Source organism: Alosa alosa, chromosome 11 (assembly GCF_017589495.1).
Source record: "Alosa alosa isolate M-15738 ecotype Scorff River chromosome 11, AALO_Geno_1.1, whole genome shotgun sequence".
In the NCBI taxonomy this organism is placed as follows: Eukaryota; Metazoa; Chordata; class Actinopteri; order Clupeiformes; family Clupeidae; genus Alosa; species Alosa alosa.
Window position 1 is genome coordinate 28649840 of NC_063199.1, and position 20001 is coordinate 28669840.

Consider the following 20001-nt stretch of genomic DNA (forward strand, 5'->3'; position numbering starts at 1 on the left):
GAGCCCAGTTAGGGCTTACTGTTGCCTACTGCCAACTAATTTTGCTTTAAAACAAAAGATGCAAGGGTACAGCCCTTGGTACCAGCATTATTTCAGGGGACACGCTTACCTTAAAAGATTATGAGCTGTTCTGACAGACACATAAACTAATATTATGTTTTCTAGAAGGTCACTATAGATCCAATGGTGACTCTAACCATAAACATAACAAAATCATGGCATTTCAGAATGACGAATTGACATGTGTGCCTCTAAATAGAAAGGTTAGCCTAAATAGCGTTTAGGAATGCACAGAAAGGCTTTAGGTCGACCAAACGCGGATCATCATCACTCCAACGCACAGGAAAGGGAAAAAGGAGGAGGAGGCGGGCAGGGGAGGAGATGGAGGCAACGTAAACGCCCGAGAGCAAGTTCGCGCGCAGATCCTCCTCATTCAGTGGGACTGTTGAGCGCGGAGCTCCACGGATTACACTTTACAGAGATCCGTCAGCTCGCACGGCTGCGGAGCACTCCTATGTCCAGGGCGCGCTAAGGGCTACCTACCCTACTATACCGACGGCTCAACGTTTCGTAAGCGGATGCAAGAAAGCACAAGGGGAGCAAGACTCAACATAACCTGCGGCTGCAAATAGTTCCTCCTGGGGTCGAGAGCACAGGTGAGATTTCTTTGACTTCCACAGGATTCGGTCTGGGTTTGAATGTCTTAGCTGTTGACGTGCACCATCAAATAACCCGGTTATTTCACTGTAACAACTTCTAGGAAATAGTTAATACTACACTATGGCACCATTACAGCCGTCACTTAACTACTACTACATCTACTACTACTGCCGCCACTATCATTAGCCTACCAGTAAATTACACTATCAACACCAATAATAATAATAAGAAGAAGACGTAAATAGTTTTACTGTGTATGCTAACTAAAAAAACAGTACACTGTAGCTATAAAAAACACAATTTTATTTTATTTTATGTATTGCTTTAAACACCTGAAGTCTCTTGGCATTGCCTTGCAGAGTGCCGTCTACACGAATAACAAAGGTTAAGCATTAAAACATAAAATCAACAAAGAAATAATTTGTGCATGCAGACACCAAAGTAACATTTGCTTGTTTTTTTCTTAGTTTTCACACTATAGCCGCATGTTGCCAACGCATGCTTGAATTGTCACAAAAGCGTTACCATCCTCTGTGCAAAACCTTCAAGCAACATTCTGTGTGGTAATCAAAGGAGTCACTGTAGCATTGCTTTTATCGCTATATCTAATCCAGTTAATCCGATCCGCTTGCTTTCTGTCCGCTCCCGTTGGTGCCAAACACGATGGCTGCATGCGCTTTGTTTACATCGGAGCTGCGCGCGGCATGGCGCAAGGCAGAACGGAGAATCGCCAGCTGTAGAGAGAAAAAAATGACATAAGTGCACTTTGAAGAACAGGCTATTCTACACCATCATACGAAATTATACTCTGTCTCAAAATGAACCATCCTAAAATATGTAAAAAATAATTAAATAAAAAAAAAAAAAAAAAAAAATTTTCAAGAAAATAAGCAGCGCGGCAGCACACGCCTGTTAATTAAACTCATCACACTTTGCGCTGAAATGTCAAGGTGCTATCACAAGCTTCTGCAGATATAATTATCTCTCTACGTATGTGTGGCCAGAGCAACTAACATAGTTTTAAAACAAAACGAAATCACAGGCATAGATAAATGAACATGTTGCCTACTTGTAAAGGTTTAATTTTTGTAGCCTATAAGTGATGTCAGTAGGCAAGGTTTTAGAAGCTTGTGAGTAGCATAAGCTATGCACAGTGAATCGCCTTTTCTAATTGAAGTATAAGGAAAAGGGCATTCGTTTCCTATAGGGGCTGGCTCGTTTTCTGTATGTCTGTCTGTATTCTCTGTATATTAGTCACACACAGGCGTGCGCTGTGTGCGCTACAATGTTATGGCAATTGATTTATGGAGGTATTTTAAACTAAGGACACAGCCTTTGTTTTATTATATACCGTGATGTGTATGTAATGTGTGTGCCCGAAGAGGCCAGTGGTTTGGTGAATTGTTGTATTTGTTGGATGCAGTATTCTGAAACCTGCCTTCTGGCCGATGTCTGATGGAATATTTGTCCACATGTCAAACGGCACAAAAGGCAGCCTGAGATTCAATGCTGTCAGAGGCCAAGCTTGGATACATGCACTTTCCAACATGAGTCAACACTGTGTGTGTGTGTGTCTGTGTGTGTGTGTGTGTGTGTGTGTGCATGTGTGTGTGTGTGTGTGTGTGTGTGTTTAGTGTATTCATTACCACTGTTAGTTATTGTGGTAACTCTGATGTCACTCATGAAATCTTTATTAGTGAAGGAGTCATGGGTGCTTGATATGAAGGTTGTGACAGCTGGAAGAAGAAGGTTCTTTGTGGCTTCTTTGTGTAGTCACCTTCCTGATACAACCTCACTATGTGCCAAGTAAATCTGAAAATGAGCTGTGTTATTCAGTGTTGGTAGATTATGTATCCCCAGATTATGTTGCTGATACACTCTGGGTGGAAACGAAATAGGATCAAATTGAATGGCTGAGATCCCTCTGCTACCACGGAGGCCCCAAATGGCAAACGAGTGGCATTTTAATCCATGCAAACAATATTTATTGTCCAAGGGCGCACATCCCGACACCTCCTCATCCAATGAATGCCTACATTCGTCTCCGCCTTGACACACAAAAGGCCGGCGGACTGGCACAGGAGGAAGTGGAGCAGTGGTAAACGCATGGCTCCTGAGCGCGGGCCTTAAACAGCTGTGAAGAACTGTTAGTTTAATTAGGGTACGTGTCATTCATGACATGGCCTGTTTGTGTTGGTTCAAAGGGACTGGGGGCTGAGGCCAGAAGAATGCATCTTGGAGGAGGTGGATTGGTGGTGGGGAGGTGGGATGAAGAATATGTGTATTTAAAATACACACACACATATATACAGTAAATTGTGTCAAAGCACTAGGGTTAGGACGCTGCAAAACAATTAAATGGGTTATTTGGAGAATAAATGTGTTTAATCACTGGTCTAGATCAGGGGGCATGGGATCCTTAGGGGAATGAATGTGGGATTGATTGCCAGCGGAAAGCTGGTGGGGTGTGATGGGGCGGGGCCCCATGTGAGGGGGAGGAGCCAGCCACCAATAAGAAATAAATTAAACAAATGAAAGTGTTAGGCAGCGAGCTGGAGCACAGGCCACTCAATCCTCAGGGCGCAGGGCCAAAGGCACGTCACTAATCTATAGCACAGGGCTCGTATAGAGAAAAGGGCTTTAGCCACAGGCAAGCCCTGCTTAGTGCCTCAGATGATTTAAGGCTGACTCTAAAGGCATTGCTCACTTTAACTTGCCTAGTAGCAGCTTTGTACCTAGGAGGATTTCGGATGTGCGCGGAGCGTCTTTTGAGCCACCCCCTCCCTCCCTCCCTCCCTCCCTCCCTCCTTCCTCCTCGGGCCCAATCCTCTTCTGCATTTTCATAGTAAAACACAGTGACAGCACAGGAAGAAAAAGGCCGCCGGGTTTACTGGCTGGCGAGTAAAAGGCTGTTGATTTGAGAAACATGGAACAGTGGGTGATCTATTAGGTCTTTCTGCACAGTGAACAAGAGAAGAGAGAGAGAGAAGAAAAGATGAATCAGTTGAGGGGAGACAGTGTGCTTCTTTAGCCCTGCTGGGCAGTGCTCTCTGTCAAGCTGCCTTCAGCCAGAAGAGAGAGAGAGAGAGAGAGAGAGAGAGAGAGAGAGAGAGAGAGAGAGAGAAAGAGACACACAGAGAGAGAGAGGGTCGTGGCAGAGGTCTGGTCATGGCTGATCAGAGCCCACAGGCACAAGGGCTGAATCTGCAGGCACTTCACACCGCGGACTAACGGAGCTGGGAACGGGAGAGGCAGTGACAGAGAAACAAGAAAGGGGGAGAAGAGGGAGGATAGAAGGAGGGAGTGAGAGATGGAGATAGGAGAAGGAAAGAAAGGGGGGAGGAAGGAGAAGGCAGGAGAAAGAGGTGTGGAGAGAAAAAATGAGAGAGAGTGAAAGAGAGAGGCAGAGATAAATGTGTGTGTGTGTGTGTATGTGTGTGTGTGTGTGTGTGTGTGTTTCTCCATTCACTCTATTGAGAGGTAGAGAGTGGGCTAGCTGGCACGTTGTGGTGTCTGCTGTAGCATTTGAGTAATCCTCCTGGGAACACTCAGGAGCTGCCAAAGTGCCATCCAACTCCTTTTCTGTCTTTTCATATCACTCCTTCCCTTCATCTCTCTCTCTCTCTCTCTTTTCTTTCTTGCCTCGTCTCTCTCTCATGCACACACTGTATCTCTCTCTTTCCCTGTCACATGAAAAGCATCTTCACTTAAAACCCATCCAACACAACTGTAGTACATACAAACGTATGCAGGGGTAGTGCGTTCAGAGGATGGATGTGCTTTTTTTCTTTTTGTTTCCTGTTCAGTCCCGTTTTCTCACGTTCTGTCGGGAGTGCTAAAATCTGCAGCGAGCTGTGAGCAAGCCTCCTCCCATGGGCACCACTAACAAAGGCATCTGTTCATGTGTGTTTGCGGACGGTAGAACAGACATCGTCTCCGCTCAGCCACCAGCAGGAGCAGCCAGCATAGAGCGCAGATCTCAGACGGCCACAGTATAATTCCCCACACACGCACATTCACTTTGCAGTTTACTTGGCATTTCAAGGAATTCTTTGTGTCTGAGGGAGCATCATTTTTATATCATGATTAGGCACGTAGCAGCATTTTTATATTATATATGATTAATGTGGTGTTTCCACTGTCAAATCTCCAGGAAGTTGCCCAGTTATCCAGGAGTGGAAACTACATGTTACAGTATATTGAAGGGAAACAAGGACAATAGTACGTTTGGGGGCCATACTTTCAATTTAAATTTATGATTATTCATCTGTCACTATTTGTCATGTGTAATTGAACATGAAATAGCCCAAGTGCCATCCATAAGTAGTACACAGACTTAGCCATTCTTGTCATGGAATTCAATGTTGGTGCTTATTTAGTCAGTATATTAGTTGTCTTATTGAAGGAAGGAACACTTTGACTTGTCCTTCCTTTCATAAGCGTAAACCTACTGACACACAGTCTCTCAACACAACATCAATTATTGACCGCTTGTACAAGAGGAAGGTGATAACATGGTCAGATCTCCAGGACAAAAGGCCAGGCATGAGGGTTTACGACAGGCGAGTGAAAAAGCCAATACTGTCTGCCTCACGTGTGACTAGCATTCCTGACACTGATAAGATCAAAACTGAAGCGTGTCAGGGCCAGAGTCAAGCTGTGTGTTTCCCAGCACACACACACACACACACACACACACACACACACACACACACACACACACACACACACACACACACACATACACACACACACACACACACACACACACACACACACACATACACACACACACACACACTTACACACACACACACACACTTTACACACACACATACACACACACACACACACACACACACACACACACACACACACACACACACACACACACACACACACAAGCAAGAGTATAGAGTTTGATTGTACAATATCTAATTCATTTCTTTCCAATCTTACCACCCATGATCCAGCGAGGAGAGTTCGGGCTCTATGGGTTGAGGGGACGTTCAGTGTGTACTGTACATGTGTGTGTTCCGTGAAGGCCTGTCTCTGGCAGCACTGACGATGCCCTGTAGAACAATCACTCATTGTCAGACCAGAAATTAATCATAATTAAACCAAATTACGAAATCATTCACAACAAGCCGGTGTGCTGCTCCAAACAGATCTACTCAGATTAACAACCACCATCTGATAGACGTAAAGCTAGGCCTCTGTTTACAGTGCTCAAATAAGCCACACATACTGACCATTGTAAGGAAATCCGAGGTGAGGTGAAGGAGGCCTCCCGAGAAGGAATACAAAGTCACTTATGGTTGTGAATAGTGGTACTCAAGTATACATTCCAATGCGGCATCTATTTCTTATAAACAGCATTATGGACACAAGCAAATGTTTATGTTTTTCCTACCCTCTTTTCACTGCCCAAGTTGACAGAGAAGAGAACGAGTGTGAGTTCAGTTTGATGTAAAGCTCTCAGATGAAGCCCTAGAAGCTGGACAGTGCCTCAGTGTCCAAAACCGTCTTTGAGAGAGCTACCACCCCCCCCCCCCCATTTCCACCCTGCCTTACCCACTCTCCCCTCAACTGCCCTCCCTTCTCAGCTCAGTCCGTAATGGGCTCACATGGCTGCTTGGTAGGCATGTCTGAACTCCAGCAGTGCTCTCTGCCTCTCTCCATTCACCCCCCCCCTCTTCTCAAAGAGAGACTGAGTGCTGGGAGCCCCAAGCTCGGAGCTCAGAGCGGAGCTGAGCTGCCACAAACTCACTTAATCGCTGAGGGCTTCATCACTTTTACTCTCCTTTATCTGGATGGGAGTTGGGGTGGGGGTGACATGCATGAGAACTTCAGCACCACAGACAATACGCGCGATTCGGTGGGGGGGCCCGGGCACCCATGGCCCTCCTACAGCTCCTTCCGGAGGGCCCCTTCTTCTCTGCCCCCCCTTCCCAAACTCAACCAACCAACCGCCATGCACCCCCCCCCCCCAAAAAAAAAAAAAAACATCCCAAGGCCGAGCCGACGGAGCACACAGCCTTGTTGTGTTTACCTCCGGGCTTGTCCAGCGGAACACTAAACAATTGCCTTCATTGCCTGTTTGTCAGTCCACCCCTTCTTTTGAATGGCAGGGGGTAGAAAAAGAAGAGGAAACAATTAAAAGCCCCTCCTCAACCTTTCCCAGCTCCCTGGGCCCTGTGAACTCGCCCGGAGCCTCTAAACTGCCCCATTATCCTGCAGGAGTTGGCGTGTCCCAAGAGCGCTTCGCATCAATGACTGTCAAACACAGTGGGGTTTTGTGAGAAACTTGGCTCACCACACCATGCACTGGTTAATTAGGATCCGCAATCTTCCATCCGCCCGTACGTTCGTCCATCTCTTCCACCTATAGTCGCTCTGAGAGCTCTGACTGCTCAGATCTGCCTCCACTCTCATCACTCCCATTCCCATCTTCGCTCCCCTTCTCTGCTCCTTGGCTTGCCCAGACTTCCTCTTGGCGTTTCATATTTGCTAACACTGTTCAACTGTTTGTGAGCTTTCTGAGAATCAAACCAATGACATAGTGCCAGGCCTGAGTTTGACGCCATCTAGTGTCAACTTCGAAGCAATCATTTTTTTGTTTATTCCACAAACGATGTTAAAATAACATTCCCCTGCCACAAATGTCCCTTAGGACATACAGAAGTGTGTGTACACAATGTAAAATAAACTGAGACATGGACATCAGACACATTACATCGCTTGACCATTTGTTGCTCACATTATCTCACTGCTCAAGAGTAACTAGATATGAAGAGTTTGCGGCAGCGGGATTTACACATTTCTGTTGTAAAAGGGGATTACTGCTGCCTCGGGGATTTGAGGGAATGTCTGCCTTTGTGTCTCAAATCTCTTTTCAGGGTTTAGTACTGTAGAGAGGATGAACAAGCGTCGGGACATGCGTTGGCATTAAAATAAACTATCGCGCATTATGGAAAAAGATGGAAGAATCCTAGAACATAACAGAAAAAAGCCTGTAATTAATTGGTTAGTAAAGGGTCTTGAGCGTGATGAAGTAATGAGATTATGGGAGGAATCCTTGCACCTCCGTGGGGGCTGCCCCCGTAGCATTCCAATACTTTGTTGAAGAAATATTTACATAGTTTGACAAAACATGCGGCGAAGAATTCCGGGGAAAGAACAACATGGCCAGCCCCCGGGGAAATTCACACGGCGTGGCCAACGGCTGTACACCTCGCCATCACGAAGCAGTGTTCCTGCAACGCTGTCAGCTTCGCTCTACCCCAGCGTTAGGGACGGCCCCTCTAGCCAAATACTTTATCGTCTGCACATGTGTGTGCTTTGAATGCTTGTGGTTCTGAAAGGACAGCGGTCGGCATGCTGAAATTGAGCAGAGTAGAGCAAGAGTCCTGATTGTAGTTTCTGTTTTTGCAGTTTCAGGAAAAATGATGTCAATTGATGGTAGCCTAATATAAGCAGCGTTTGGGGGTTTTAAACATTTTGACACAGCCATCGATCCCAGTATTGGAATCCATCACGGCGAAACATAGATGAGGTGTTGAACACAGACATAATGGGAGAAGAAAGAGAGAGAGAGAGAGAGAGAGAGAGAGATGGGGGTAATAAATCGCTAGCTTGCGACATGAGCGTTGGCGTTGCAGAAAGACCATCTCATTTAGTGCTCGGGGCTGCTCGTGCGCCGCCTCTCGTTCCCGATTTTCGTGTGGCATAAATCATTCATTCGGAATTGGGATTTATTACAGATGTATTATTAAACAAAGAAATATGTGACAAGCTGTGTCAGTGAAAAAAAATACAAAAAATGCAAATGAATATGCTATAGAACACTCGTGTATTCATGTCGAAAGTGCAAAGCAGGCCACAGTTTGATTCAACCGTCTGTGAAACCTAAAGATCATAGGCCAGTGCTCTCCTCAGATGTGTGCAGTGAGAGCTCTATAATGGTGCAGTGTTTTAGAAGGCTCTTCCTGGATGGGCATTTTTGGTTTGGTGGACGGACACAAAGGGGGTTGCTGGAGGAATGGACTAATTGTTTATAGTCTGACCCAGCTTGCCTTTGTGAGTAATTAGTGAGGGAGCATCCATCCTCCTCGGCCTTGTTATGGTCCGATTCAAAGACCAATGGTGGCCCCCCCCCCCCCCCCCACACACACACACACACACACAGACACACACATACACACACACTCACCAAAATTGCAGAGGGAGATTTATGCATGTGCAAGCTTCAGCTTCTCTTGTTCTCTCTTGCTTTCTCTCTCTCTCTCTCTCTCTCTCTCTCTCTCTCTCTGTGATGGATACGGAGAGAGTGGGGGTTGATAAATCAGAGAACATTTAAAGATGAGTCCATGTCATTACTTCCATAGGTTTTTGTCAGCTCACTTATCAGCTGGCATCTTTAAGCCCAGCCAGCTTCTATAGCATCCCCCCTCCCCTTGCGCTCTCTCTCTCTCTCTCTCTCTCTCTCTCTCTCTCTCTCTCCCCCATATCCCCATCTCTTTCTGAGGCATGTGCAGTGAGCTGTGGGGGTAGGGTGGGCTTGCCTGGCTCTTTTTAATGAGCTCCAGTGGGGATGGAGAGCCCCCCCCACACACACACACCACCACGCAACACGCAACCGTCACCATTAAACAGATGCACCTCCACTTAATGATATGTCTCCAGCTAGCTCCAGCTCCTGTTCCTTCTCCAGCTCTAGTGCAAAAGATGGGTAAGGAGGACTGTGGCGAGGAGGGAGGAGAAGGGACGAGTGGGGGAGAGAGAGGAGGCCGCCTTAATCAGCGTGAGGAGGATGTTAGCGGAGTGAAGTGAAGGCCTGAAAAAAGGGTGTCAGCAAGTGACAACAGAAAGGAAGCAGCTTCCATCTGTTCCATCTCTCTCTCTTTCTCATTTGTACCCCCACTCTCTCTCTATCTCTCTCTCCATCTGGCTTCACTCTTTCTTTCTCTCTCTCTGTCTCTCTCTCTCTCTCTCGCTCTGTGTGTGTGTGTGTGTGTGTGTGTGTGTGTGTGTGTGTGTGTGTGTGTGTGTGTGCACCAGTTTCCCTTGCACCATACCTGTGTTGTGACTCTGACAGCAGCCCATTCTAACAGTGTAATCAAACAGCCATAGAGAGGACAGGGGATAAGCGTGGGAGAGGAAGTACAGTAGAGGAAAGAGGGATGGGTCATGAGGAACAAATGAAGAGAAAACTGAAAGAAACAGAGAATGAGAGAGAAAGAGAGAAAGAGAGAGAGAGAGAGAGAGAGAGAGAGAGAGAGAGAGAGAGAGAGAGAAAGAAGAGTAAGTGAGGCCAGATACGGGATAGGATACTGAGTGGGTACATCCCAAAACTCTCTTTCTCTCTCTCTCTCTCTCACTCACTCACTTGCTTGCCGCTTCATCTCTCATATTTGCCAGATGAATAGGAATCGACCAGCAAATCACCGACAGCCACTCTCAGGCATAATGGGTTGTTATTAACACATAATTGCTGTGTGTTTGCTCACATCTGAAAGACCTATCCAAGACCTATCTGTCCGGACAGTGCGTAGGCATCAGGATTCCCATAATTCACTCTAATCACCAGCTCATTACCGCAACAACGAGGTCACCCCAAACAAAGAGTAAACTTTGTAGCTCTGCGAGAGGCATATATGGCTCAGTCATGCATTCTGCCAGCGCCGTTTCTCCAGGAACGTTATGAAAATGAATTGTTAATGAAAAGAGAAAGGTAGGCCTATAGGAGATATCAGAAATGCTTGGCTCCTCTGTACCCTGTAAACTCTCCATGAAATCGTGAGAAGTTCACTAATGTGTTGCAGTGTTTCTTTTCCGGTTGGCACCACCACATTGCCATCAATTGATGCTGCTCACTGGACGCTGCACCAAATGAAATGTGCTCTGTGTGCAAATTGTGTGAGGACATTAACATCTGTAGAAACTCTAACTCAGTTCTGAGCCGTGGGAAGCAGTGAAATTAAATGAAATCAAATTACCATGCCATTGTTATGATTGAATATGTTTCCGTGGACGGCTAGAGGAGCATTTAAGAATGTGTCTTAATGGCAGCATGTGCCCTGCTGTGACAGGGCAGTGGATCTTTGGCTGAGATTATGGTCATATAATCTACTCAAGTCTTGACATTATGGAGTGATTAGCTTAGATCCAACTGCCCTGTGTCTTTTACAGTATTGTCCAGTCTAACATCTAGCATTACTGGGCCTCATATTTCCGATCTGCCTCACAGATTCTATATGTTAATCATCCTCTATTTATCCTGTTCTGTATAAAGGTAGTATTTATTGTCGTTATTTGCTATTTATTGCAGTATTTGAGCCTCATTTTGTGCACTATAGCTTTAATGTCAGTCCTTATCTTTAAGTTGCTTTGAATAAAAGCATCAACTAAATAAACGTAAATGAAATGGGGAAAAAAATGCAGTTGAACCTAAACAGGCATCTGGAAATGTTTTCCTTTGTTTGTTTAGTATGATGAGATTCCCTGCACTGAGATGACCCTATCTGAGGTCACCAGGCCTGAGATTGACCATTGATCTCTGGCCAGTGCATAAATCCTGCAGGGCAGAGTGTGTGCAAAATGACAGCTCCACTGCACTGCATTGATCCACCGACCATACATTTTTAATAAGTCCAGCCAGTCTTGGGCTCAAATTAGAAGCATGGTGTTAGCGTGAGGGCCGCTGGAGGAAATGCATTACAGTAATGATAAATGGCGTCAGAAATAGAGCCGGCTCTGCACGCTTTGTCTTTGTCAGTGCCGTAGGAGTTTGTATTGAGTCAGTGTTAACTATGTGAAGAGAGGAATATGAGGAAGTAGAAAAGTCTGTGCAAATTTATATTGTTAACCTATGAGTCCGGCAAATCTGCTGTGAGTTCTATTTTTTGCAGTAATGTGTTTTAGCTTCTCGGTATTAAATTATCATTGCTTTAATGGAAATTGACTGTCTGAGTGAGAAAAAAAAAATGAACAAAATGTCTCTGACACTGGGTTATATGATGAGTAAGTGCAACCAATCAGCACTCCTTTTGTGACTCACTTGTGCGTCCATTTGCAAGTGTTGTTAATGCATCTTAAAGCATTAAACGTGTCTAAGTGAAGCCACATATGACCCTTAAGTATCTTTAGCAACTCTTACATTTACGTTTACATTTATTTGGCAGACACATTTATCCAAAGCGACTCACAGTAATGGAATAACATTTAGGCTATTAACATTTAAGCATTTTTAAATTTACACTTTTAAACTACAGGGCTACAGCTACAGTGTTAGAATAATGTTTAACTACAGTGCAGAGGAGAATATAGCTAGGGGTTATCACTGTATCTGTCAATATTAGTGCTAGAGGATAGGAGTACGTACATAGTAAGTACTAGTGGAAGTATGGACGAGGAGAAGTGGTAGAAGACAAGAGAGGGAAGAGAAGAGAGGGAAATATAGCGGGAGGAGGGAAGAGGGGAAGAACTATGGTAAGTTCGTATTACCTGTGTGAGGTTGAGTGTGCTGTTGAAATGCTGGAATGGCGATGGTGTCTGTTTGTCGCTGGATCGAGATGGCGAAAGTAGAGAAGGGATAACCAGGGATATCATTATGAATGAAATGATGATGAGATGAGAGATGAGGAGCCATGAGGTGACAACAGAGCTGAAGATGTTTATATCTGTATATCAGGGCAGAAAAAATGAAGACTTTTGGTCATTTAAGTTGAAGTTTCAACACAAGTTGAAGTTTTGGAAATACAGGATTCCTTGCCCTTTAAAAGGCCTGTTGTAAACCCACATACTCAAACACCAAAGTTCTCTACTCCTGTCAGCCGGAGAGGAAATAGACCCCCTCTCTCTTCATCTCTCGCTCTCTCACTCACTCTCTCTCATTCACACACACACACACACACACACACTCACACACTCACAAAATTCTCCAAGCACGCATCTCTCCCCCTTTCTGGGTGAATGACTACTTTTGCAAGGCCAAACTGGGCTGTTTTAGATTCTGCCCGTGATCAGTGTTTGTGTGTGTGTGTGTGTGTGTTTGTTTGTCGCCCGAGAGGTCCCATGGCCTCTCTCTGCATGAGAAGGGGAACCTGAGATATCCGGGCCCTGGAGCGAGGCCAGTGGAGGGCCCTTGGGAGCCCATTGTGATGCCTGGCCCGTTAGGGCTCCACTCTTCACAAGAGGAGTGGGAATTTTAGCATCCTGAAACTATTCCTTTGTAAGACATCACAGCTATTCTCTGCACACACCCTGTTTCACACACCCTGCTTCACATAAACACACACACACCAATGGCAGTTATCTGTGTATGGTGTGTGAAAACTAGTTCAGTGGGCTGTAGAACATGGATGGGGGGTGGTGGCATATTAACACATACCAGCTACCATGAGGCCATCAGTTTTTTTTTGTTGTTTTCTGTTTAGGTATTATCTTTTGATGATAACATTTTTAAGTCTAAATCGTTCACTGCGTTTCTTTCTATCATTGCTCTTTATCCTGCCCGTGTGTGTATGTGTGATACTGTGTGTGTGTGTGTGTGTGTGTGTGTGTTTGTGTGTACAGATGAAAAAGGGAGACTATCCCTCTCCCCCTCTCTAAGCTGCGCTGCTCTGCGCTGTGTTGCTACGACAACCTGGAAGAGCCTGTGCTGCATGGCGACCCCTCTCAAAGCGTCCACTCAGAAAAAAAGAGCCCCCTCGCTCCGGGAAGGCAGCAGAAAATCGGGATAATCGCCGTCGATTATATGACACAAAAGGCTGCCATTTGTGAAAGATTCATTTATCCCGGAAAAGAGGCGAAGGGGGTAGAGGAGAGAGAGGCATGGTGGGTCGGGGGTGGGGTGGGGGTGGGCAGAGGAGAAAGCCTCTCCACCGCTCTCCCACGGTGGGCACAGGCATGACATCAGTGGGCCTGAATGGGCTGGCATTCTCAGTGTGCCCGCCCTCCCCCCACAGCCCCACCACCCCCTTTGCCAGTGCTGCCAGTTTGGACACAGCACTTGGCTTTGGCCTGGGCGAGCAGGGGCCACAGCCACTGTTTGCGGGCAGGACAAAGAGCCTTCACAGGAGCAGAGGGGGATCTGGGAACTTCACATGGTCCCGTCCAACTGTGTGTGGAGCGCGCAGTCACAGCCTCCCCCCTCCCCCCCACACACACACACACACACACACTCCCTCCCCAGTCGGCAGGGTGGCGTGAGTGACCCCCTCCACCACCCACACTCCCGCCCCACCTCAACAGTTTACCCCCCACACCCCCCCCACACCCTCCTCTCCCCCAATCCAAAATCACCCATCTCAACTCTGCCCTCTGCTGTACTACCCTCCATTCTCTCTCTCTCTCTCTCTCTCTCTCTCTCTCTCTCTCTCTCTCTCTCTCTCTCTCTCCCTCTCTCTGGGTGTGGGAGTGTGGGAGTCGGTGGGTGAAAGAGAGGGAGAGGGGAGAGTAGTGGGAAACTGGCTGATCCCATAGGTGATCGGGCAGGTCGATCCCTCTGGGTGATCTCACAGATCATGACAGCATTCCTCTCATGGACCCTTTTGTCTGAATGGCTGCTTCTCTGGTTAACATACTCATGGGAAAATTATCTGCGTTAGTTAGCGGATATCCTGACACATGACATCGCTCCTCGATTCGCTAAAGGGCAATAGCAAACAAAGCCCAGAGAGTGGAAGGAAAACAAGTGAAGTGATTCACATTATTAGTTATGTTATTATTTTCTTTACTATTTTATTATTTTTTTCTTGTTTACCAAATATGGGTATGTTAGCAATACCTCCTCAAATGCCTAACAAATGCCTAGCTATCCAGAGTATTAAGAATGGAAAAGGATATGTTGGATTTCTTCCGCCACAGGTCAGCAAGGTCACATCATTTGTCCAACCAGGTTAAGCATGGAGTTTGTGGGAAAGTGCTACCAATAGCGCCTCCCCTTGAGTTCAGCTCTATTTAAGTCAATTCCTCAATTCCACTATTAAACTAAATTCCACATTCCTTCAGTGATGCACTTAGCAAGCCAGCACAGGCATCGGCACCCTAGTAGAGGCTCCACTCCTGCTGATTGACGTACTGTACACACACCCTTCTTTCTTTTGTCTTTCGAGTCGGGTGTAGCATCCTCCCAGAGCGTTAGTGACCTGAAGCCTCCCCTGCGTCTTTCTATCCCTGGGAAGAGGATATAGCTCAGCCCCCCCACCCCACCCTATCTACCCTCAGTCTCTTGCACTGGCTAAATGAGTTTCAGAGCATGTGCTTGCTGTTGAGGGGGATTAAGAGCGGGATCGGGAGTGGATCTCGGGAGTGGGAGACAGGGGAAAAAAGGAACCCCACGGGATTTTCGGTGCTTACATTTAAGCTGGTCCCACTGGCTCCTCCTCCCTCCTCCTCTCCTCTCCTCTCCTCTCCTCTCCTCCTCTGCTCCTCCGTCTCCAGTGAGCTCCTCCAGTGAAACGCGCTTCGACAGAGGGACTTCAACCGAGCAGCGCCACCTTCTCTGTGCTTCTCTGGAGCTCTGGAGGAGGCCGCCTAGCTGACTGGAATCAGGGGGACTGGACAGGCTGAGAGGCTGGGGTCCGACCGATCTGCTTTTCTCCACCCTAGCCAGCAAGTGAGAGCAGAGAAGGAGTTGGGAGGGGGGGGGCCTCTTTGCTCAGTGTGTCGGGTGTGAGTTTGAACCAGGGATACTGTGCTGTAAAAGCTGAAGCTCAAGTTCCTCTCAAGTTCCCTCCTGACAAAAGGAGGTCCTTGACGCTGGAGATTTGAGGCATATATTTGGGGTTGTTTTGGTTCTCTTTTCGTCTGTGCGTGCTTGTGTTTCCACGGTTACCTACAGCCAAAGACTGAGAGAGGCCGGTAGAGTCAACTGCACTGCTGACAACCAACTCAAATGAAGTAAGTGCAAGCAGATGCTGAAAGAGAGAGGTGCTTATGTACTGTAGACCCACTTATGGAGTGACTTTTGAGATTTACTTTTATCTGCTGGAAAAAAAACCCTCAATGTCTGTGTGTGCTTACAACTCTTACTTTGATGAATTTCATCGACTGTACTAAGGCTTAGTTATGTGATTAGAAGGTTTTAGGTTTTGGTCTTTGCTGTAACTGTCACTAGCATCTAACTCTTCCTCTAAACATTCCGGGCACCCATTGACCTGGTATTTGTGCATGTTGTTGTTGTTGTGTGTGTGCATGACCCTGGCCACGCTGCTGTGCGCCGAGCTGAGCCGTTTTGTGTGCACAGCGTGTGCCTGAAAAGAGAGACGTCTCCTGGAGGTGCTGTCTGATGGCGTTAGGGAGAGAAAGCCAGCCTCGGTTCGTGGCCTAGGCCGACAGGACAGGTCTGGCTGCCACTGCTGGCTGCCACTGTCTGACCTCTGCTGCATTTCTAGGTGGAAGGTCACCTGGTGTGACTGTGTGCGGTGGCGTACAAGCAGCAACAGGAGGGTCATATCGCCTATTTTAAGCTGCTCTTCTAGCGCTGGTTTATTTATTCTTGTATTCAACTTGGCAATTTCTTTCAGTCGGGTTCTATCTGCTGTAGATAAAGTATGACTGCTTTTTAGCCCGTCACAGAAACAACAGATATGGAAGATATAGTAGAATTGTATTCAAAAGCATTCTAAGGTACAGTGTGCTTCAATTAAGACTTAAAACATGTATCGGAAAATATCCTTACATACACAACCAGGTGTAACAGTAAAATGTGGGTGATTTTTGGGAGGAGAATGAGGATACAACGTTTTTCTTCCTACTTCTAATTCTAAATGGAAATGACTCTATTAGGCAGCCTGAAACCTTCATATCATCACAGCGGAGGGAGAGAAGTTGTATTAGATTACGGCAGGCTTTCCAGGGTGCAAGGCGAGGCTGCCACTAGACAGTTCAATTACTTATGTGACTGAAGCTAATCTGAGGGGCTTTATTGAGTGAGACTGTGTAAGTGTGAGTAAGTGTGTATGTGTGTGTGTGTGTGTGTGTGTGTGTGTGTGTGTGTGTGTGTGTGTGTGTGTGTGTGTGTGTGTGTGTGTGTGTGTGGGGTCAATGGTCTGGGTGGACAGTGGGGTGCGGTGGGGTGAATCGGCATGGTGGTGGCGGAGTCTCAGTGGTCTGGCTCGTCTGTTTCCTGGATCTGCCGACGAGGTCTTTGTCAGGTGGACAGAATCACTCTAATTACTTCAGACAAATGCCAGAAATAGGCCACCACACTTGAGCATTCAATTATATTTCTCATCATGTGTTTAATACTCAGTCAATTGAGGAGCTCCTTTTTGCCAATTGTATTAAGCAGGGCATTCACAAACGTAATGTGATTAGAGGGCCATTCACCACCACAGGTGGCCCTCACTAGGAGGACCCAGATCTGCCTAAAGAGAGAGGAAGAGAGCAGTCAGGATTAACGATAATTTGCTTAAGTGTTGTACATTATGTGGAAGTGTTTTGTGTTTTTATAGAGATAATAAGGGCACTATATATATATATATATATATATATATATATATATATATATATATATAGGTATGTCCCAAAAGTAGCTAATGAATAACTAGATGTGGCACAAACATCTGTATGCCTTATGGCTTGCCAGGTGTGAATCCTATAGCTAACCCGCTTTCCCATCATTATGGAGGAACTCAGCCCTACCCCCACCCAATTAAAGGTGTTTTGATTCGGTTACATAACTAGCCAAACATGGGCTGGTCAGAGTGGGGGATGACCACGAGGCAGAATCATCTCTGAAGGTCGTTTTGTAGAACAGTAGGCCAAACAGTGGTTACCCAATTCCCCCCCTGAGCTCACATAGTTTATTTGTTCAATGTTTGTTGTTAAAGACCAGTTTGGAAAGTCGTTTATGTTTTATTTGTATTGTGGACCACAATAACAGAGCACAAACATGGAGACAAAACAAACAACATACAGAGTGTCATACGATGAACATGCCTTTAATAAAATAGCGTAGATAACAATAATTAGGAAAGAAGACACACTTAGTTCAAATGAAAGATACAGTGTCAAAGTGAGTGTTCTTTATATCACTGAAATAAACAAAAAGAATAAAACTGAATTAATTTAATTTTGGACAGATTTATGCAGATATGGTTCCTGCTATGTGACAGTGTCTCCACCTATCCAGGGGCTGTTGGCAGTGAGAACAGAGCACATCTGTTTGTGTTAATGAGGAAACTGACAGGCAATGAGAGACTGAGGCACAATAAAAAGCCCCCTTATCGTGCCTTCCCCAGTAAGCTTGGAGTTAAGCATACGTGGTGCAAGTGAATCTTCTCTTCTTTTTTTTTCTCTATCTGCTTGCGTGTGTGTGCTCCAAATCTCCACTGCACTTGTCACACGACACAAACACAAATGTCAATCTGCCATCCAGAAAGCAAAGGCTCAGGATGGTTTAGGATATCCCAACAGCTCTGGAGAGAGTGGATCATTTGTAAAAAAACCAGGCCCATAGACTCTAAGAGAACTGGTTTCCGTGCCTCTTCAATTTTAGGTCAAACTGGATTTCCACTAAAGATGGCCCAGAATGAAAAGTTGGGTTGTGACAAGGTCGCCTTGCTCCGCCGGTTTGTTTATCTTTTGAGCACACGTGGGAGGTGGGGACAGTGTGTGTGTGTGTGTGTGTGTGGTGTGTGTGTGTGTGTGTGCAGAGCATGTTTTGCTCGTCCCCTCAAGTTCATGGTATGGCAGGTGGATTAGAAAGTGAGGGCTCTTGGCTCATGACCTCACACAGAAGTAAACAATCATGCCGGAGACACTGGTCACCTCAGGGGCTCCTGATGACCCAAACAAAGTACTGCACTTTTCAAATGTGGACCACTGAAAAGCAGTGTTTCCCATACATTGACTTATTTGTGGCGGCCCACCACAATATCAACATTGACCACCACACAATGATTTTTCCAGGTTGTACTAAATTGTGCTTAAATCTGGTTAGCATCATAGCACGCTGCGCTAATTTGTTAAAAACTGTTGCATTCAAGTTAATTCTGTTAACCTGTCACCACAAATAGAATTCAATTCTGTGGGAAACACTGGAAAAGGAAAAAAAAAACATAGCATTACAATAGTACTTTAGAAAATTATGTTTTTCCTCAACAGTGTAAATGTGTCAGAGTAAATAGACGCTGTACTCAAGGCATTTCAGTGTTGACAACTGGGCGTTGTGCATCAAATATAGCATCTGTTCCACTTAAACAGATCTTTCTCTTTGTCACTCTCTCTCTATCCCTCCTCTCTTCCTCTCTCTCTCTCTCTCTCTCTCTCTCTTCTTTCTCACTCTTTCCTTCTACTTTTGCAAGAGTTGCCGTAAAGAAATTCCATTTCCCTCTCTCTCTTTTTAATCAGTAGCTCGAAGTCACCCACCAATCACATGCCATCTGTTGTCTGATAACTTTGCCGACTAGCTAAAAAATAACTGGTCCTCTGTAGATTCCAAACACAACGAGGATTACAATGAGGACCCAATCACAACCTGAATACGTCCTGCACATTTTCTGCAGAATGTGGGGATACGTATGTGATGGTCACAACCCTTCATACAATAACATTCAGATTTGGCTTATTGGCACATTATGTCATGTGATCTCATGGGCTTTTCTTTATTGCTTTCACTGTTTGTGGCCCCATCTGTTAATCCATCATTATGAAGAAATCCCAGTGCCTCTCTCATTCTGTCTCCTCACAGTTGGGCTTATAAAGTGGGGCACCCTACAGTAGAGGCCTGGAAAGAGGATCCACACTAATCACATGATTTGATATTGTGCTAATGTCTATCTCTTTCTCTCTCTCTCCCACCATTCCTCTCTCTCTCTCTCTCTCTCTCTCTCTCTCTAACCCCTCTCTCTATCTCTCTCTCTCTCTGCAGTGCCAACAGTATGCCTAAGCAAGTGGAGGTAAGGATGCACGAGAGCCACTTGGAGCCCATCGAGGCTGCCCCGCAGTCCAAATGCGGCCGTTTGTGCGGGAAGCTCTTCAAGAACCTGCTGCTCACACTCACAGTGCTGGGTGAGTCGTCTTCACACACACACACACACACACACACACACACACACACACACAAAACACACACATTAGACATTAAGCACACATACCGTATATACACACACAAAACACAGACATTATACACACAGAGAAACTCAGACATCTCTCTCTCTCTCTTTCTCTCTCTCTCTCACACGCACACATACCGTATATACACACACAAAACACAGACATTATACACACAGAGAAACTCAGACATCTCTCTCTCTCTCTTTCTCTCTCTCTCTCACACACACACACACACATGCACACACACACACACATGCATGCATGCACACACACACA

At 45.9% G+C, this 20001-nt stretch overlaps 1 protein-coding gene across 3 annotated transcripts in view; it reads left to right on the top strand.

The window, feature by feature from the left end:
• The first annotated feature begins 387 nt into the window (after window positions 1-387).
• slc1a2b (solute carrier family 1 member 2b) overlaps window positions 388-20001 on the top strand; it is a 34669-nt gene continuing 15055 nt past the window's right edge. Inside the window, exons 1-2 of one of the 3 annotated variants that reach the window (XM_048257075.1) lie at window positions 388-656; window positions 19541-19680. In XM_048257075.1, coding sequence (XP_048113032.1) covers window positions 19551-19680 — 130 coding nt within the window. In that variant the 5' untranslated portion in view covers window positions 388-656; window positions 19541-19550. Of the gene's footprint in view, window positions 657-15060; window positions 15565-19540; window positions 19681-20001 lie in introns of those variants that run through there. The other 2 variants (XM_048257074.1, XM_048257076.1) reach the window with 2 other exon arrangements.